The 19,825-nt window shown below is 37.2% G+C and overlaps 1 protein-coding gene across 1 annotated transcript in view; it reads right to left on the minus strand.

The window, feature by feature from the left end:
* Positions 1–1,059: 1,059 nt before the first annotated feature.
* Positions 1,060–19,825, minus strand: part of LOC110381393 (putative fatty acyl-CoA reductase CG5065) — a 34,906-nt gene continuing 16,140 nt past the window's right edge. Inside the window, exons 2-13 of the mRNA XM_021341709.3 lie at positions 10,834–11,034; positions 10,129–10,286; positions 9,124–9,214; positions 8,513–8,658; positions 7,640–7,749; positions 7,088–7,171; positions 6,656–6,764; positions 6,100–6,176; positions 5,389–5,551; positions 4,579–4,729; positions 3,727–3,833; positions 1,060–3,003 (exon numbers count right to left, since the gene is read on the minus strand). Coding sequence (XP_021197384.3) covers positions 2,901–3,003; positions 3,727–3,833; positions 4,579–4,729; positions 5,389–5,551; positions 6,100–6,176; positions 6,656–6,764; positions 7,088–7,171; positions 7,640–7,749; positions 8,513–8,658; positions 9,124–9,214; positions 10,129–10,286; positions 10,834–11,031 — 1,497 coding nt within the window. The 5' untranslated portion in view covers positions 11,032–11,034 and the 3' untranslated portion in view covers positions 1,060–2,900. The remainder of the gene's footprint in view (positions 3,004–3,726; positions 3,834–4,578; positions 4,730–5,388; positions 5,552–6,099; positions 6,177–6,655; positions 6,765–7,087; positions 7,172–7,639; positions 7,750–8,512; positions 8,659–9,123; positions 9,215–10,128; positions 10,287–10,833; positions 11,035–19,825) is intronic.

Here is a 19,825-nt window from a genome sequence, read left to right on the forward strand (position 1 = left end):
TAATGTGTGATAATCTCGACTCGTCCGCACACTCTAAGGTCGACTAATCGCTCGACTGGTCTCGATCGGGCCTTTTGTTGGTGAAGAAATGGTAGGGGCGTGCTTATCACTATAGCAAAATAGAGTTGAAATGTGTTAGATAGACCAATGAAATCTTGTAGGTTTGTTTTTGGCAAATGTATTATGTTTTATAAAAAGTCATAGAACAAAAGTTGTAGTTTATGACTTTAGTAATACAGTCCTGCAAGGTTGTTAGTGATTTACCAATAACCCTTTATACAACATGTAACTTAATTAACGCACATCCTGAAATTAGTTTGTTCAGAATCGATTTAAATCATTTTTAATATAGGTAATTTTTTATCCCAAAAATAATTAAAACTACGGAAATTATTGTCATATTAACCCTGTACAGTCAAAACAAATTCAAATAGACCGAATAGATATTTGCGTGCGTAGTAAGTAGTATGACCAAAAAGTTCTCCAAGAATTGGTATAACTAATTTAGTAAATAACAATGCATATATATGTAAAATTAAAAATTCAGTGTATGTATTATGATTATAACATAATATTCTAATTGGGGTGTTTGAGGGCGTGCCTTAATTACGTTACATGTTGAATAAATAAATCCCTACATTTATCCCTTGCTCAAAATTCGTGAATTTTTGAATCGTTTAAGCTGGAAATTAGTACTTACCGGGAAGGGCATAGGATAGAATTATCTCAAGAAGCTTGAAACTGCGGCCTGAAGCTAGTTTAAAAAAAATCGAAAAGGATAAATCGTAATTCAGAGCATTCTCCTTTTTTGAAGTCAATAAAAAATGTTTTAGAGGCCGGTTTTACAATCATCAGTAAAAAAAATCTCTCTGAAGAATAAATACGGCGGATTGACATATTTTTTATACCAAAGCTGTCAAAACGTCAAACATACCTATTTTTCTGAAAAATTATCTGGCGAATGAAAAATCGGATTTTTATGTTATAATTTAGAGTGAAAATGTTGGAAAATTGTTGTAAGGGTGCAAATGCTGAGATAAATTAAATAAAACACATCAATTATCTAATTTAATTTATTATAATTCGTATTAACATTATTTATTACAATTTATACATGAGGTAAACAATTAAATACTAAAGACAATTCCATACACCGCAACTATTTAGTTGAGCAACAGTTGCGCAAGAAAAACAATGTTTTAACAAAAAAAGTCACAACGGATAGGTCCATTAATTATAGGTTAATTTTACTTAATAATTCATTAATATATTTTTTTGAAAAACTCAAATGGCTACAAGGCAAGAAGAAATAAAAAAGGTACCTAGGTACAGAAAGCAGGTCAAGCTACCCGAATCTGTCTACCTGTTACAGCCTTTGTATCGTCCCACTGCTGGGCTGCGGCCTCCTCTCACACGGAGAACGATTGAGCATTAATCATCACGCTTGCTCAATGCGGGTTGCTGATTTCAGACTATATAGTCCAGGTTTCCTCGAGATGTTTTCCTTCACCTTTTTATCAGCCATTGGTGTCCAAGATATACTTAGAAAGTACATACAAACTTAGAAAAGTTGCACAGTTGTTTAAATCTGTCTACAAATCGAACATTAACCTTAAACTATTGTGCTAAGGTTGAAAATCTATTGAAGACATTTGACAGATTGAGGTAGGTTAATGTGCTTTCTGTACAGTAGACTGCACATCAGTGGTAATTTAACTGTCATGCACCTTAACTCAATATTAATAAGTACGATTTTCCTATAAAACTGTTACCACTGACCTGAAGTTGACTGTACATATTCATTTGGAAATTTATACAATTTTTTTGACAGTAGGTCAAATTGTTACGTAAATGAATTTATTTTAAAATTTAGTAAAAATTAAGTACAAATCTATGAGTATTATTAGGTAAGTTATGAAATGGGCTAAAAACTATGATTTCCTAAGAAACATTTTACACTCTTGTCTTTGGTATATTAATGTTTCTTTATTATAAAACAAGTATTGTAGAATATGTAAGTTTATTTCCCGCGTTTTCACCCGCGTCCCGTGGCAACTGCTGCCCGTACCGGGATAAAATATAGCCTATGTTACTCGGGAAGAGTGTAGCTTTCCAACATTGAAATAATTTTTCAAATCGGTTCAGTAGTTTCGGCGCCTTTCGGGTACAAACAAAAAAATGTTTCCTCTTTATTATTGTAAGTTAGATAACAAATAGGGTACAAAACGCTTCCGTTTTATTATTTTACTTAGATAACAAAAATGATGTATTTTTTTCTTTCTAGTAAGAAACTATCATGGGATTCTTATTTTTTTTTTCGCGGTGGTTAACTCCTATAACAAGTATTATTACCTCTATATACTGCCTATTTATGAATATTTGGAAATTGCTTGTCAACATAATAAAAAAAAACAGGATAATCTCCATTGTAAGTATTAAAGTTAAAGTATTTTATTTATTGTTAGAATATAGAGCACATAAAATAAGGCTGTCTACACACATGGACACAATTCTCTCAAAAAACAATCGCCAACATTATTTCTATTTATAATATTTATAAGAAATAACTTTAACTAAGTAAGTAATATATGACTCGAATGGGATTATTTTTGAGGCAGAAATAGCCTCTATAATATTTGATAATCATTAAATCACAATAATAACAAAGTATTAAAATAACCACACACTGCACACAAAACAGTTGGCCGACAGTTGCCAATTTTTTTGAAAAGAAAATCTTGATTCCAATCAAAGTTCTCAGTCGGTCTGATACCGGATAAATACCTGATCTTAGTAATGTGCGTACTACCATTCATCTTCATACTGATTTATGAGCCCAAACAAACTATCGGCCGACTAAAAGTTTGCAGTGTGTTGGTACAGTTAATTAAATTAGCTAATTATGAGCTTATCACAGAATAGAGCATGTTAAAATAGTAATAGATGAAGTATGATACTAGAAGCCCAACCATGATCTGGACTGCCTTATCTAAGTAGTATAATCTGTGGACAAACAAAATTAATATTAACACTAAAATCACATTTTCTTCACATCACATTTTCTTTTTAGGTCTCATTGTATGCTCCTGTCATTTTAACATCTTTGGCAGTCGCTACGGGTAGTCAGACGCCAGGAAGCCTGACAATCAATCTTGCCAAGGGGTATCAGGTTGCACGGGTAACTGGGTTGGTAGTCGCTCCTTGTGGGCACTGGTGGCACTGGTGCACAGTTGCAGCCGTTGTTGTTTTTGTTCTTTTTTTTTTAGACGATTGTCTATGGAATTAGTGGCCGGTTTTCTCCATGAGACCAACTCCTTGGAACCGTGCAACTATTTTGACGTTTCAAAAGTGCTTCCACAGGCCTATTTGAAATGAAAAAGTAAGTCTGAAGGCAGTCAAGTGGTACTGGGTACTACTTGAGGAGATCAGATAGGGCAGTCGCTCCTCGTTAAACACTGGTACACAGCTGAATCCTTTTAGACTAGAAGCCGATCGCAACATAGTTGGGAAGAGGCTCGGCATAGAATGAGGATCATGAGTAAGACTGTGGATGGATATAGTGGAAGCAGACGACCAAAGAAACGATGGATGGATTGTGTGAAAGTCGACATGGCTAGAAAGAACGTTACTTGTGTGTATGGGAGAAAAAACGTTGAGATAAGAGTAAGAGGATGAAGAGAGAAATTCAAAAAGACAAGGCTTGAGGGAGAGAGTATAGGTACTCACTGTGTTTGCAGTCTTCGTGCAGCGGGCAGGGTGGCAGGGTCCTCCTTGCAGCAGTACTCTCGTGCTCCACGGATGTAGTTGCGGATATAGCCGCTCCAGTCCATGTCCTGTAAGTAAACATATCTTCAGTATTTGACCACGCCCATTTTTATCATTTTATTAGAAGAATTTATCACCCAGTGGACACCTCAGGATGGACACCGCAGGCGGGGTAGGCCCCGGAAAAGATGGCGTGACGAACTAGACGCCTATCGTCTGGATTGGTGGACCCGGTCGAAAGATCGGGAAGGGTGGAAGCGAGATGGGGAGGCCTTTGCCCAGCAGTGGGACACTACAGGCTAGATATAATAATAATATTAGAAGAAGCCTGTGCCCTGCAGTGTGAACAATGATTTGACTATGTAACCTGATTACATAGATGACTATCTACATACATATATCTCAAAACTAAAGGTTTTGGTTGCACAATAAGTCCGTGACATATTTGTCATGAAGTTTATAAATTCATGTTAAGCTTTGAGTCCTGGCTGTCATTTGCTTTGGCAATCGCTTTGGGTAGTGCTAATCGCTTCAGAAAGTGTTAAAACCAATTATAGTTATCAGTAAGTAAAAGGTTGTAGTGGTCAATTAGGTAGTCATATCTATATGACACACTGGTACTCAGCCGCATCCAGTTAGACTGGACGCCTTTAAAACGGAAAGCCAGATCGTTATCATCATCATCATATTAGCCAATTGCCGTCCACTACTGAACGTAGGCCTCCCCCAACGAACGCCAACCATCCCAGTCATGTAAAAATTCTGGGTAAATGGTCCAAATATTTTTCCAAAAGCTGGAAATTATATATTTACCTTCATATCCGTATAGAAAGTCTCGTTATCGCTCTTAGATATGCGATGCTGCAGAGCCACGAAGTTGTCATTCCTGAAGAACCATTCCTTTGTGGTGTAGTACTGCAGGACTTCCAGACCGTAGTTGATGCGTTTCTGGATTTTTATCATACTGAAAATAGACGGAATTTGGTTAGTTAGTGAAGACTTCAAAAAAAAGGATAGCTATTTAAAAGTTTTTTTCTGTGTGTTTTTAGTTTTACATTTAAGGAGATGCATAAATAATGATAATGTAGTTCCATGTCATTTAAAAAGAAGGTAATGTAGTAATTAGATAGCGGCGCCACTGTTGCGCAACAATATTGTTAGTTGTATGGTGTGTGCTTAGCTCTTTAACTAAAATAATTCTTTATAAATAGATTTCATTCAGCTGAAGTAATGAAATCGAAATTAGTAGGTTCAGTCAAAAATGTAATCACAATGGAATCTCATAAGGTGGAATTAGGTCCAAATTGCACCAAAGCGGAGTGGATAACTTTAAAAACAACCAATACAATATTATATTTTCGCTCTCTGTATACCACTAAGGGCTGATTTTTCAATCGCCAGATAACTGTTATCTGGGGAATATGTTTGACGTTTTGACAGCTTTTGTATGGAATATATGTCAAACCGCCATATTTATCCCTCAGATAGAAGTTAACTGATGATTGAAAAATCAGCCCTAAGTAGACAATAACAAGATGTTTCAACAACAAAATTTTTTTGTTTATTTAAAAACGTCTCCACTGCGCTCCACTTTGGTGTTAAGACTTTCAAACATATACTTACAAAGTCTTCTTCCCCATCAAAAACATCAGCATATCGACCAGATAAGCGGGTAGGAGGTGAGTGAAGAACAAGGCGAGCTGGTGAGCCACTCGCGAGCTCTTGGGCGAGCCGCCTGGGTACCACAGGCATACTGTGAAGGGGAACTCTTGCACGTGGACACGACCTGATGAAGAAGGGAGGTTCAAATTTAGATTAATTTTAATTATATGGTGTCAAGTCGTCGTGTCTTGGTGGGTAAAGCACTACCCACAAGCATGGGTTATATTCTAAGTCAAGCAGATTTCAATGTAACTTTCTGTATCTTAAAGTTATATGTATTTTTCCAGAGTGAAGAGTTGGAGCTCATGGCTAAGTCATAGTTGCGCGGATCGTAAGCAATGCTTGGCGTCACGCTGGTACTCGGCTGCAGCCGGTTGGACTGAAAGCTGACCCTAGGGAAAAGGCGACGGAGATGGAGGCTAGCTGGAAAACTATCAAATGACGTTACCACTTTGTGTGGTTCCAAATCAAAGACCGTCAGACGCATTTGAGAAAACTCTGACACTAGGACTTGTTAGGTGATGAAATTGCAGGTTTCACTCGATAAGAAGACTTTGTATGGAATGGAATTGAGTGGAACTACTTTCTTGAAATGTCAGCAGTGAGACAGAATTAATAATCAAATGTTAATTAGGTAGCCAGTAGGGTCTAATAAACAAATTAGAAACTTACCCATATCTAGCGCCTGCCCCCATGTGATGGGGTTGATTTCTGACTGAGTGACGTTCACAACATTGATCTGTTTAGGCCTGCAAGTTGAAAACATATCTGTTATTCTTATTCTCATTGAAATGAGTCTAGCTTGATAATTATTACAAAGTGCATAATACACTTTAGCGTGGGTTCTGTCGATGGATAAACTTTTAGATTTTTATGGTTTCCTCGCTTCAAAGTAAGCACCACTAATCCTATCTTTACTTCAAAATAGAAACATTCTCTAGCTTTGCCAAATATTATCTACTTTTTATCTAAGTGGGAGAAATATTTATCTCAAAATGCGAGCGAAACCACGGGGAACACCTAGTGTATAGTATATAGTATACATAGTGAAGTTTGTTTCTCTCTGAAATACTCCTTGACTTTTGTGAAGCTACACTCTCCCCGAGTAACATAGGCTATACTTTATACCGGTACGGACAGAAGTTCCCCTGTTCCGCGGATGAAACCGCTAGAAAACGATTAGCCCCAAATAACTATATTAAGGTTAAAGACATAGGTGAGAACGTACTGCTCAAGTCCTGTCAGGTAGCCCAGTATGATGCAGGCGTTGACGGTGACATCGACTGGCACCACGTCCGCCGTATAGCTGTCATTGCAGTGCATTGTGCGGATCACGCCTGTAGACAGACAAACGTACATGATGATGATAATAGATGATGGTAAGATGATAGCCTCAAGAATATGGAGGCAGAGAGATGAACTTAGATGCCATAAATTCAACATTCTGTCATTGCACATCCTTAGCAGTCGTTACGGGTAGTCAGAAGCCAGTGTTTCTGACAGGTTTCATCAAAGGGGTATTGGGTTGCCCGGGTAACTGAGTTGAGGTTCAGATAGGGCAGTCGCTCCTTGTAAAGCTCTGGTACTCAGCTGCATACGGTTAGACTGGAAGCTGACGCCAACATAGTTGGGCATGGTGCGGTAAATAATGGTTACATACCTTTTCCAGCACCGACTAGTAGCCCCGTTGGTCCGTTGAGGTTGTCCACCCATCCAGGCAAGGGTTCCTTATACGCTGCGGCCACTGGAATATAATAATTAAAATTAATTAATTATTACTGTTATATTATTTTAAAATAAATAGACTGGTTAACGACCATTGATGTTTCTTTCACATAGGTTTTTGTTTGATTTTTTCCCCTAGTGTATGCGCCTACCAGGGCTGCGGGATTGTTCAAGCGTATTACCGTGACCCTGGTACATAATAGGCTAAAGAAGGAACATGGTGGGTTTTTTTTTATTAAACTACGCCTTCGTGTGTATTTGACCAGAGCAAGCAGTAGCCAGTAGCAATCACGATTTGTTCCATTATGTCCAAGAAAACTAAAGACATCGATCAACTCATTTGAATATTATCTAGGTATATATAATTGTAAAACTATTCAATTAAAAAAATGGTCCAGCTTTATTAATATCATTCACAAATAGTCGATTTTTCCGTGTAAATAATCTATCTATATTGATTTACTTCAACACTAGTTCCGCTACTCACCGATAGATGGCCTTGCGATCGCAATGGGAAACTTTCCCTCGTACTGTGACACCAGGTCTTCTGTGAGAGACTTGGTATACGCGTATGTATTAGGCTGGGGCTCGATTATCCTGGAAAACATAATATCATGTTAATAATGTTACAGGCCTAAGTCCACCGACGACATAAGCTACAGTTTTCTTAAAACTGTCCTTTACTGTGAATTTTCACTTTTATTTTTTAAAGTGAATAGTTATAATAAGAAAAACGGAAATTTATGGTGTCGGTGTACTTGGACCTTAAGTGGATGTTGTGGTGGCCTTAATGTGGTTGTGATACCAGCATCTCAGGTATTGCTATGTTCATGGGAAGGTGTTCCCTTGGAACGCGGGTAAAACCACGGACGCAGGTCAGGCAGCTGCCAATGTATCGTTTTAAAGTTATTTGTACTTTCTAGGTATATCAATCAATCAATCTACCAAAATGACACCAATGACTAAAAACCGGCCAAACACGAGTCGGACTCCAGCACGAAGAGTTCCGTACTATTTTTTAAAATCACGTTTGTTGTATTGGTGCAACCCTTAATATTTATTTTATTCTAGTTTTCAGTAGTTGTTATAGCTGCAATAGAAATACATCATCTGTGAAAATTTCAACTCTCTAACTATCACAGTTCATGAAATACAGCCTGGTGACAGATGGACGGACGGACAGAGGAGTGAAAACAATAGAGTCCCGTTTTACCCTTTGGGTACGGAATCCTAAAAACGGTGAAGGAAGACCTTATTAGTAAGGCCCCCGGGCTTTCAAAGTCCACTTTGATGGTGATTAACGCTCATACCTTGTCCTATGTCCTACAATAGATATATTGACGATGAATTTCAAACTAACTTGGGTTGCAAATGCGTGAGAAGGTCATCGTCCATCCAGCTGACGCAATGCATCACGTGTTCAGGTCTGTGCTTCGAAGGGTACAGCTTCTCTTCCAGCTCGGGGAGCTCGCAGCGGCAGTATGAGGTGGATACGTGGATGAACGCCTGGAAAGAAAGACCAGAATAAGATGTGGGTCGTGTTGACCTAGTGGGTAAAGAACCAACCTCTCCGTATGAGGGCGCGGGTTCGATTCCAGGTCAGGCAAGTACCAATGCAACTTTTCTAAATTTTTATGGTACTGTCTACGTATATCTTAGACACTAATGACTGTGTTTCGGATGGCACGTTAAACTGTAGGTCCCGGTTGTCATTGAACATCCTTGGCAGTTGTTACGGGTAGTCAGAAGCCAGTAAGTCTGACACCAGTCTAACCAAGGGGTATTGGGTTGCCCGGGTAACTGGATTGAGGAGGTCAGATAGGCAGTCGCTTCTTGAAAAGCACTTGAACTCAGCTGAATCCGGATAGGCTTAAAGCCGACCCCAACATACCTAGTTGGGAAAAGGCTAGGAGGATGAGAGTTCATTGGCGCGAATTGTATTGACGTAGAAGTAATTGAATTAAGTGTTACCTCCAAATTCTTGACTCCCTCAGCGAGCTGCAAGACTTTCTTGGTTCCGACGGTGTTCATCTTCACAGCATCGCGGAGGAACATGTCAAACCTGAAAGAAGTGATTAATACTTCATGAATAAACTAATAGAAAGAGAAGTAGAAGAGAAAAGAGAAAGGAGAAGAGAGAAAATGAAATTATGACACTCTATAAATCAAATATGACAAATTCTAACGTCTAGAAATAATAGGAGGACCGTTTTGTTAATTCTGATATGTTGTACTTTTACTATAATACAACCACATGTAACTTATTGTTAAGTGTTGCAATGGTTTATTTTATTTGATAGCAACTTGTTTTAAAAATCAGCTACACCTGCTACATCGACTAAGAGTGAAGGAATAGAGAGTGCACCTGTGTCTACGCAAATGCTTGTGCACTATACTATGTTCTGCGCAGCTGACCGACAACCGCCCACACACACTACTAGTAGGTATTTTTATGCATAGATAATATGTAACATAGACGAAGTTTATTGCAGCCGATTTAAAGCGTTCGTCATCATCTTCTCCTGCCCCAATCTCAACCTTATTAGGGTCGGCGCAGCATCTTTTCTTCTTCCATACTCTTTCTTACATAGCTGATGAAACGGTGACGGTAAAATATGGAGAACGTTTATAAACCTAACACCTGTACCTGTACGCATGTTTGCAAATAATATATGACTTTGACCTTGACTTTGAAAACAATTAAAATGAAACAGTTAAAAACTGTAGGTCTCGGCTGTCATTGAACATCCTTGGCAGTCGTTACAGGTAGTCAGAAGCCAAGTAAGTCTGACACCACTCTAACCAAGGGGTTGCCCGGGTAACTGGGTTGAGGGGGTCAGATAGGGCAGTCGCTCCTTGTGGCACACTGGTACTCAGCTGCATCCGGTTAGACTGGAAGCCGACCTCAACATAGTTGGGAAAAAGGCTCGGAGGGTGATGAGCTCTTGCTTACATAGCTGATAAAACAGTTATTACCTGACACAAGCAGCACAGTGGAATATAATCTGCGCCTCACTCTGAATCAGGCGCCGATCCTCGTCAGAGATGCCCAGGTCTTCAGAAAGTATATCTCCGGGTATCACATGGAGTTTGTCAAAGATTTTCGGGTTTTCTGCTTTTAGGCGGTCGAAGATCTGAAAATGGCGGGGTGGGGTGTTAAATTTACTTAATAAAATAATGAAAATTGTTTCGAGAGCTATCGAAACCTGCGTGAACTTTAAATAAAGTGCTTGAAAGTATCGACTTAACATTTTATTTACTTAGTAACATCAACTAAAACCTAATTTCATAGGTATATTGTGCACATATAACTACTAACAGCCAGTTTCTTCATCAAAAGTAAAAGCCAAAGTAATGTCATAAAGTAAAAGTAACGGTCAAATTCGTTTTTTCAAGGCTAAAGTGACAGAAAACTAATAGATAAAACGAATTTGACCGTTACTTTTACTTTATGACATTACTTTGGCTTTTACTTTAGCTTTTACTTTTGATGAAGAAATTGGCTGTAAGACAACTTAATAACAAAAGAAACACAATGTTAATTTACTTTTACTCTTTTATAAAATAAAATATATATAAAATAGTATTATCCAAAACTCTTGTTGAAAACTGTTATTACCATCGTTCATAAAAAACTTTTATAGAGAATAGTTCCGCTACTCGCTACTAGATGGCGCTTACCTTAAAACTCAGCAAGTCATCCAATCGCTCCTTACTGGAGTGTCCTTTCTTCGGCCTCATGAGTAAGTACATCTTCTTCACGTCAGGGCAACTTCTCAGCATCTTCTCGACCATGACTTTGCCCATAAAACCCGTGGCTCCGGTGATGAAGAGCGTTTTTCCTGCATAGTACTCTGCGACGTTCACAGAGGGCGCCATTTTCTGTGGAACAAAAGAAAATACAACATTAAAATATGTATTTAGGTACATAAACTATTTGAAAGTAAAATAAAAATATATTGTAAACTGTAACTGAATACGAGAAAACGGTAGTTACAGTCATAAATCATTGTATATAAAGAACGTCAGATTTTTTTGGCTTTGTAAAATGTTTGCAAACAATAAATCTTACAACGATATTATATTAATAAAAAAAAAATAAAGACGACTTTGCATCTGTAAATAGTTAGTAGAAACCTCTAGTTATAGTGTATTCATTCATACAATATATTACAATATAGAAAGTCTTATTTGTATCAACACGCACAAAATTATTTCCTAAACAAATATGGCCGTGTAAACACACATTAGTTCCAAATTCTCTCACGTCATCACGTGGCGCTAGTAGTACTCCCTTTCGTGTGTCGAAAACGTAACTTCATACACATTTCGTTAACTTAAAATATTTCGCAAATGTTTAATTGACGACTTTATATTTTGGTTGTGACCTCGCTCAAGAATGCGTTGGAGGGACCACGGAGTTTTATAAGCGTTGTGTTAAGACGAAACGTGATTTTTGACATGTAAATTCATAGATATTATATTAATATTATAAAGTCACTGTAAAAGGATTTGAATGGAACCCGGTAGTAATATAACTTATACATCATCCTCCGAGCCTTTTTCTCAACTATGTTGGGGTCGGCTTCCAGTCTAACCGGATGTAGCTGAGCACCAGTGCTTTACAAGACGCGACTGCCTATCTGACCTCCTCAATCCAGTTACCCGGGCAACCCGATACCCCTTGGTTAGACTGGAACCCGTAGAAACTACTCCACACATCTGAATTAAAAACCTTCCTTAATAAATGGGCTATTTAACACTGAAAGAAATTTTCAAATCGGTCCAGTAGTTCATGAGATTAGCACGTTCAAACAAACAAAGGCTACAGCTTTACCCACAATATTAATAATATTTACATAGATATTTGAATAAACAAGGCACCTCATATATTATTACTCTAATTTAATTTAGACTTTCAAAGATTGACACATTTTATTATCTAGAAGTATATATAAATAATCCTTATCCTTACCTACTAATATTATCAATGCGAAAGTCTGTTCGTCTGTCTTTTTTCAAGCCAAAATTACTGCAACGATTTTAATGATATGGAACACACACCAAGAGCCCTATTCTTGGTAAGACTGGTTGTCAAACTTACTGGCTTCTGACTACCCGTAACGACTGCCAAAGATCTACTAAGTTCTACTCAACAATAGTTATTTTGTATAGTAATTATTAAATAGTTCAATTAAGAAAACAGGTGTAATTAATACATATTTAGCAAATACTATCCAGTTTCAATAATTAGGTTTCTGTTGCCGCTAAATGGCTTACCATCTTCGAGCTTAATTGCATAATTGTATCAATTTGTATGACTACTTACTTTCTTTTAAAATGAAGCCAAGTTTTTTAAATCTACTTTGTGTCCAACCTTACATTAAAAATCGATTCAGGAATGATATTTTTTTTACCTACGACCATTGGAGGTTATAATATACTTCTACGTACAGTAAAATAATAAAGAGGAAACTAGAGGAAATGATTGTTTTTTTTTGTACCCTTAAAGCTTTGAAACTACTGAACCGTTTTAAAATTTCTTTCACTGTTGGAAAACTACACTCTTCCCGAGTAACATAGGTTATATTTTATCATGGTACGGGCAGTAGTTCCCACGGGACGCGAGTGAAACCACATGGGTATATTTCCTTAGTCCGCCGTTTACCTTGTTTATAAAAGTGGACAAGAAATAAATTATTCTTACCTGTTGTAACCCTCCAAATACAGCCTAAGGTTATAGTCACAAGTTTGGATTAATTATCGTTTAATTAGTTTACAAACGGATTTATTTCGACACCCATTAGGCGCACAAACATAGCCTTCAAATTTTAATGCGTGTCACACTTCCTAAGGAATATAAATCGGTTATTTAATCAGTTTTTAGACGTCGATTTCGTGCACGAAGTTTATTTATAGTCTACGCATATTTTTTAGGTTTCTTTGTTATTAAAATAATCATAAAAATCGACTAATGAACCTGGTTATAGACACTACGAACTTTTAGTCGGTCAATGTTTTAAGGCTCGTAAATCAGTATGAAGGTGAATGGTAGTACGCATATTACGAATATCAGGTATTTAGCCTGTATCAGACCGACTGAAAACTTTGATGAATCCAAGACTTTTCAATTATCGGCCGAGTAGTCTTGATCAAACAAAAGAGGTATATTTTACACTGGAGATATACATAATTAGAAAAATATAGGTATAAAATCTATAGTAACTGGACATTTGTCATGGAGGAGGAATTTCAGAATACAATTCCTGGGAAATGATTCTCAAAATGACTAGGAAACGTGCGAAATTAATTTTATCTAATCGCGAAACTTCCACACAGAAACTACCGAATGGATTTCGATGAAACATGGCAGTTATATAGCTTAGTGTTTCAGAATAACATTAATCAACAAATAGAAGTTGATTATTGTAATTTTATATGTATTAGTTTATCATCATCCTCCGAGTCTTTTTCCCAACTGCCTATGTTGGGGTCGGCTTCTATTCTAACCGGATTCAGCTGAGTACCAGTGCTTATTAGTTTATAAGTATTGCAATATTAAATTTTGTATGTATTGTACTTTCTATGGGCCCTAGTTGCCTGTAAACAAATAAATAAATTAGGCTACTTTTTTTAATGCACGAGATGTAGTTCTCTCAGTCCGCGGGTGAAACTGCGATAGCTCCTAAAATAACCGTCTACCTTATAAAATCACCGAAAAGACGCAACAAAATTTGCCCTCAAGACTGACATAATACACTTAAAGACATATATAGACAATGACACAAAACATTATAACATAGACATTTGTATGTTTGTCACGCGGTAACCTTGGCAACGCACCCGGCGTCACTCGCGATGCATACAAACAGTCAGTCGGGAAGTCAATATCATTTAGATGCATTGAATCATTTGTTTTGGTGGTTTTGATACGCCAAATACATATACAATAATGGTGTACAAGCTAATTGTAGGCTAAGGAGATCAGCCAGCTGCGCAGGACATGTTATAGTGCACGCACATTTGCTTGGACACAGGTGCACTCACTATTCCTTCACTCTCATAGCGCGATGGGATGACAATCCGACACCACCGGAGAGAGATCACAAGCAGGACCGATATTTACGTGCTCTCTGATTTTTTTTACTAATATTATAAAGTTGAGGAGTTTATTTGTTTCAACGTGCTAATTTCAAGACTAATAACTGGTCTAGTTTGAATAATTGAGTAATAGAGTGAACCTACTTATCAAGGAAACCTTATGCCATACTTTTGGCTAATATGTAATGTACTCTAAGGAAACTAACTGCGCCTGGAAGGGCAGATAAAACCCGTGTTTCCAAATGCTACTCAGTAGCAGTCGTTGTTATTCCACGTCAGAGGCCGTCAGGCGGATTTGAGAAAACTCTGACACTAGGGCTTGTTAGGTGATTAAACCTGCAGCTCACTCGATAAGAAGAAATGAATTGACTTACTCGACAGGATCTGTACGGAAAAATGCTCAAGGAGTCAAATGATTAACTTTAGAAGAGCAAAAATAATTCAAGCAAGCTGCAATATTATTAAGACCTAGTATAAGTTACATAACTTTAGTTTATCTAAGTACTTCTGTATCAAGTGATTCTTGTGACATCATAGACAATGGGATTGCATGATGCTTTGTGATGGTTTTTATGACTTCATTGATTGAAGTAATAATTAGACCATTGTTTAAAGAAATAACCTGGTTATTATTTGTTATTGGAAGAACTCCTGGATAAGTCAGAGTCAATCTTGTCATGACGACTTCTTTTTTTTGTATCTCGGAAGGCACGATAAATTGGTGGGTCCCGGCTGTCATTTGAACATCTCTGGCAGTCTTTACGGATAGTTAGAAACCAGAAAGTCTGACAACAAATTATGCCAAGGGGTATCGTGTTGCCCGGGTAACTGGGTTGAGGAGGTCAGATACACAGTCGCTCCATGTGGCACAGGCACACTGGTACTCAGCTGCATCCAGGAACAACTGCCTATCTGACCTCATCAACCCAGTTACCCGGGCAACCCAATACCCCTTGGTTAGACTGGTGTCGGACTTACTGGCTTCTGACTGCCCGTAACGACCGCCAAAGATGTTCAATGACAGCCGGGACCTACAGTATAACGTGCCCTCCGAAATACGGACGCTCCTAATATAGTAGAAGGCGTAGAAGAATCCTCCTACACGAAATAAAACTGTTACTAAGTAAAGATTAGGTATATAAAAGAATTTTAATAGGTAAAGTATATCGTTGAAGGTGATATATGGAATAGTTAAGTATGCAAATTTTTATAGGACCACTAGGAGGCAACGACTTATTGGGAAAACTGGTTCTGACAAACTATAAAGTCTAGGGCTCATCACTAGGTAACACGTGTCCAAAGACTGCACGTGTCAGTCAATAGATTAATTAAAGGTTAAGCTTTTTTTTTAACGACGTCAAAAATCATCAAATGACCCCTCCCGCTGTGGGTTAGCAGCGGTGAGGGAGTGTCAGACTCTTACTGACTAAAAACCGTCGTGTTCCGTCGTAGGCCTTTTGTGTACCAGGGCCGCGGTAACTCGCGCGAACAACCCGCAGATCAAAGGTTAAGCTTATACTGAGGTCCGTAAATGGATGGGTGACCATTTTTGTCAGTTCCGGCTATTTTTTGTTGGTATATGAAGAGAAGTTAAATTTTTTGGGTTTCTATAGTTTAAAATGGGATTCTACTAAGATTTCGCTGTCTGTCACCAGGCTGTATCTCTTGAACCGTAATAGTAAGACAGTTGAAGTGTTCACAGATTATGTATTTCTGTATCTGCTATTAAATACAGAAAATAAGAATAAAATAAATATTCTAGGGGGCTCAACAAAAAACGTGATATTTAGGTCGTTTTATAGGTAATAGAACAGCACCCTACGTACGCGAGTCTGACTCGCACTTGGCCGTTTTTAACCGACTTCCCAAGAAGGAGGAGGTTCTCAATTCATTGGGATTTTAGTTTTTTATTTTAAATAAATAAACATAGCTGCATCGACTAGACACTGACTTCTAGGCTGATGCACCTAAAATAGTTTTTTTTCCCTTTTTATTAACATAGTGTTCTTCTTGTTCTAACTGACAATGCATTTTCTACTATACCTATGTACTGATTTGCATTGTATGACGTTAAATACAAAAAACAAATATGGCGACCATTTATATATTTACAAAACACTTCACGTGAACAGCTGTAGACATATGTCTATTTGTACAGAGACGTGTTAGAAGATATTTTAATATTATAATATGTATATTTATCTAAATCCCTTACTTCTTTAGTATACTAGCCGTTTTTCCGCGGTTTCACCCGCGTCCCGTGGGACTACTGACTGTCCGTACTGGGATAAAATATATGTTACTCGGGAAGAGTTTAGCTTTCCAAAATTGAAAGATTTTTTCTGCACCAAACCATTACAGCCGAACGTGAGGATAATGACGCACAAAGATAACCTGAACCCGCTTTTTTGAAGTCGGTTAAAAAGATGCAGCACGTGAATCGAATGAATGTTCCTAATCTCAAGAATGACCCACACCGAATTGATACAGGTTTTTCTCAGGTCAATCAAGATGATAAAACACTTCTGTTATGAATTGACTAAATGTGCAGTTAATAACATTAATTCTGCCGTGCTACCGAAAAAGGGCACAACTAACATTTTTTGTCAAAATGAGTTATATATATATTCGGAATCAGGAAAAAAAGGCCTATCTGCCTGATTTTTTGTGGATTTTTAGCTGCAAAATAAACAGAGATAGCATAAGCTTAAAGGGCACAACTACATCACCTTTTAAGTTTTATTACAATATTATTACAATAAAAAGGCATATTGTATGATGTGACTTTTATTTTACCTTTTTACTATCGATATATTTTAATGGAACGAACATTTTGGCAATTAATGTAGAAAGAAAAGTCACAACTGGCAGTTATGCTCTTTCTATTTACCCCTACGCTAATAAATTTATGTTATATAAAAAAGGGACATCGGCGTTATGAATTAATTCTAATATTTTCTGTACCTATATATTCATTTTAAAAAATTACCTTTTCATCGTAAAATTTTAAATTTTTACTAAAAATTTAACATTGAAAAGGCATTTTGGTTATATGTGCCTTTTCAACATAATATTGCTCCTTTCTTGTTATTTTTTATGTTAAGTTAAAAAGAATTATGCTAATTATTAAATATATCCATTTAAAATAAAATATAATATTGCTATCGTTGTGTACATACCAAAAAAACACATTTATTTTACATTTTCACAATTTCGAATAACACATTTTAAACGTGTTTTTTTTTACAAATTTCAAAAAATATTTTAAACTCGATTTTCTCAACATTTGTAAAATGTTAGTTGTGCCTTTCTTAATTACGACGGCAGAATTATTGTTCTAGTTCCAAAGGGTCAATGACATTTAAATCTGGCATCATTTGTTTTTGTCTTTAACTATTCAAATACTGCCTGTTGCTCACGGTTTTAACCACATCCCGCATGAACAATTTTCCTTATCCGTACCAGAATAAAATAGAGCCTTACCCAGAGATAGTCTAGCTACCGAACAGTGTTTTTTTTTCAAATCGATTCATTAACGGATTCGCGGATCACTTAACAACTAATCCGCGCACCTTGATAAAAATAACCAAAAGCTCTCCTCGAAAAGAGGGCTCTCTAACACTCCAAGAATTTTACAAATCGGTCCAACAGTTCCATACCGCATTCAATCAAACAAACGCGCACTTCATCATCAAATCGTTTAAGTATCTAAGTAGGTATTAAGGAAAACCCCTGATCATTATGTATATTGCAACGTAGTTTTTTTTAGGTGATCATTCCTAGAATAAGTCATAAAAGTAAGATTCCACCGGTGTGCTGTGACTCATACAATAATGTCTTCTGGTGTACTCGCTCTAACAAACAGTAACACATTGCGTGCGAACATTTCTAAAATGTCCGCGAAATTGCAAAATTTGTGCGCGAACACATGCTAGGGCTAGAAAGATGATTTTTTATGCCTGATTATACTAGGCATACAGAAAATGTAATATATAATACAAACTACGTAGGTATCGCGACTGTCAGAAATTATTCTTTCAAAAAAAGAACTTTTTCCCTTTGTGGTCCGAATCGACCCATTCCAAAGTATTCATGGTTCGTTTTAGACCGCGGTCCGAACCACTTATGGTTCGAAACGACTAACTAGCCCTAGCTACTCCGACATTCTTTTTCGCGAACTTTGAGGTGGATCTTTACAGATTCTTTATAAGTAGGTCTATATAGAATTAGAGTACCGCATACTGAAAACTTTTAGTCGACCGAAAGTTTGTTTGGGCTCATAAATCAGTATGAAGATGAATGGTCGTACGCACATTACAAAGATCAGGTATTTAGCCGGTATCAGATCGATTGAAAACTTTGATTGGAATCAAGATTTTTGTCAACCTCTTGTCAACTGTCAGGCGACTATTTAGTCTGCAGTATGGGTAGGTACTTTGGATAACACGAGCGCCCATGAATGACAGAATTACACAATTAATCAAAATGACATGTCATTTCAAATAATAGCGCATCTTCGAGTTAAATGGCGTTTAGTCATGGGAAATATCTGGGTTAATTTCCATGTGTATGTGATGCACAGACAGTTTTTACAAGGATTATTACTGACTCGCTGATATCTTGGACACCAATGACTGTTTCGGATGGCACGTTAAACTGTGGGTCCCGGCTGTCATTGAACATCCTTGGCAGTCGTTACGGGTAGTCAGAAGCTAGTAAGTCTGACACCAGTCTAACCAAGGTAACTGCCCGGGTAACTGGGTTGAGGAGGTCAGATAGGGCAGTCGCTCCTTGTGGCACACTGGTACTCAGCTGCATCCGGTTAGACTGGAAGCCGACCCCAACATAGGATGATGATGATAACTGACTAGATGTTTTACTCGTGTCTCGTGGAAACTACTTCCTGTAACTGGATAAAATATAGCCTATGTTACTCGTAGACAGTGTAGCTTTAGAATAGTGAAAGAATTTTTCAAATTGGTTTTGTAGTTTCGGAGATTTTAGTGTGAATATAAACAGCATTTTTTTCTTATTATAGTGTTAGTATATATAGAGGTACAGATTAATTTAAAATGGATAGATCTACCATTATTTGTAATTGTAATTAGTAAAGTAACTACTACAGACAGATACGCAGATACGCACAAATAATTGATATAAGGAAGCAGTTTTATTTTAACAGGTCCGGAACCAAATATAAAAAATATATGATATGTCGTAAAAAATAATTTATACATGGCTTTAAAAGCCAATTACATAAATCAATGTATACTTTGTGATACATAACTTTGTATTTAAAATACATTTTATTTAAATACTTTTTTTATATAAGGCTCTGCGTCCTAACCTGTTTGTACCTAAATGACAACATCATATTAGCAAAGAATATGATAAATGTAACATTTTATCATCATCATATGCCCAGCCCTCTCTTTGACAGGATGCAGCTGAGTACCAGTGTGCCACAAGGAGCGACTGCACTATCTGACCCCCTCAACCCAGTTACCCGGGCAACCCAATACCCCTTGGTTAGACTGGTGTCAGACTTACTGGCTTCTGACTACCCGTAACG

This window comes from Helicoverpa armigera, chromosome 29, assembly GCF_030705265.1.
Source record: "Helicoverpa armigera isolate CAAS_96S chromosome 29, ASM3070526v1, whole genome shotgun sequence".
Lineage (NCBI taxonomy): Eukaryota > Metazoa > Arthropoda > Insecta > Lepidoptera > Noctuidae > Helicoverpa > Helicoverpa armigera.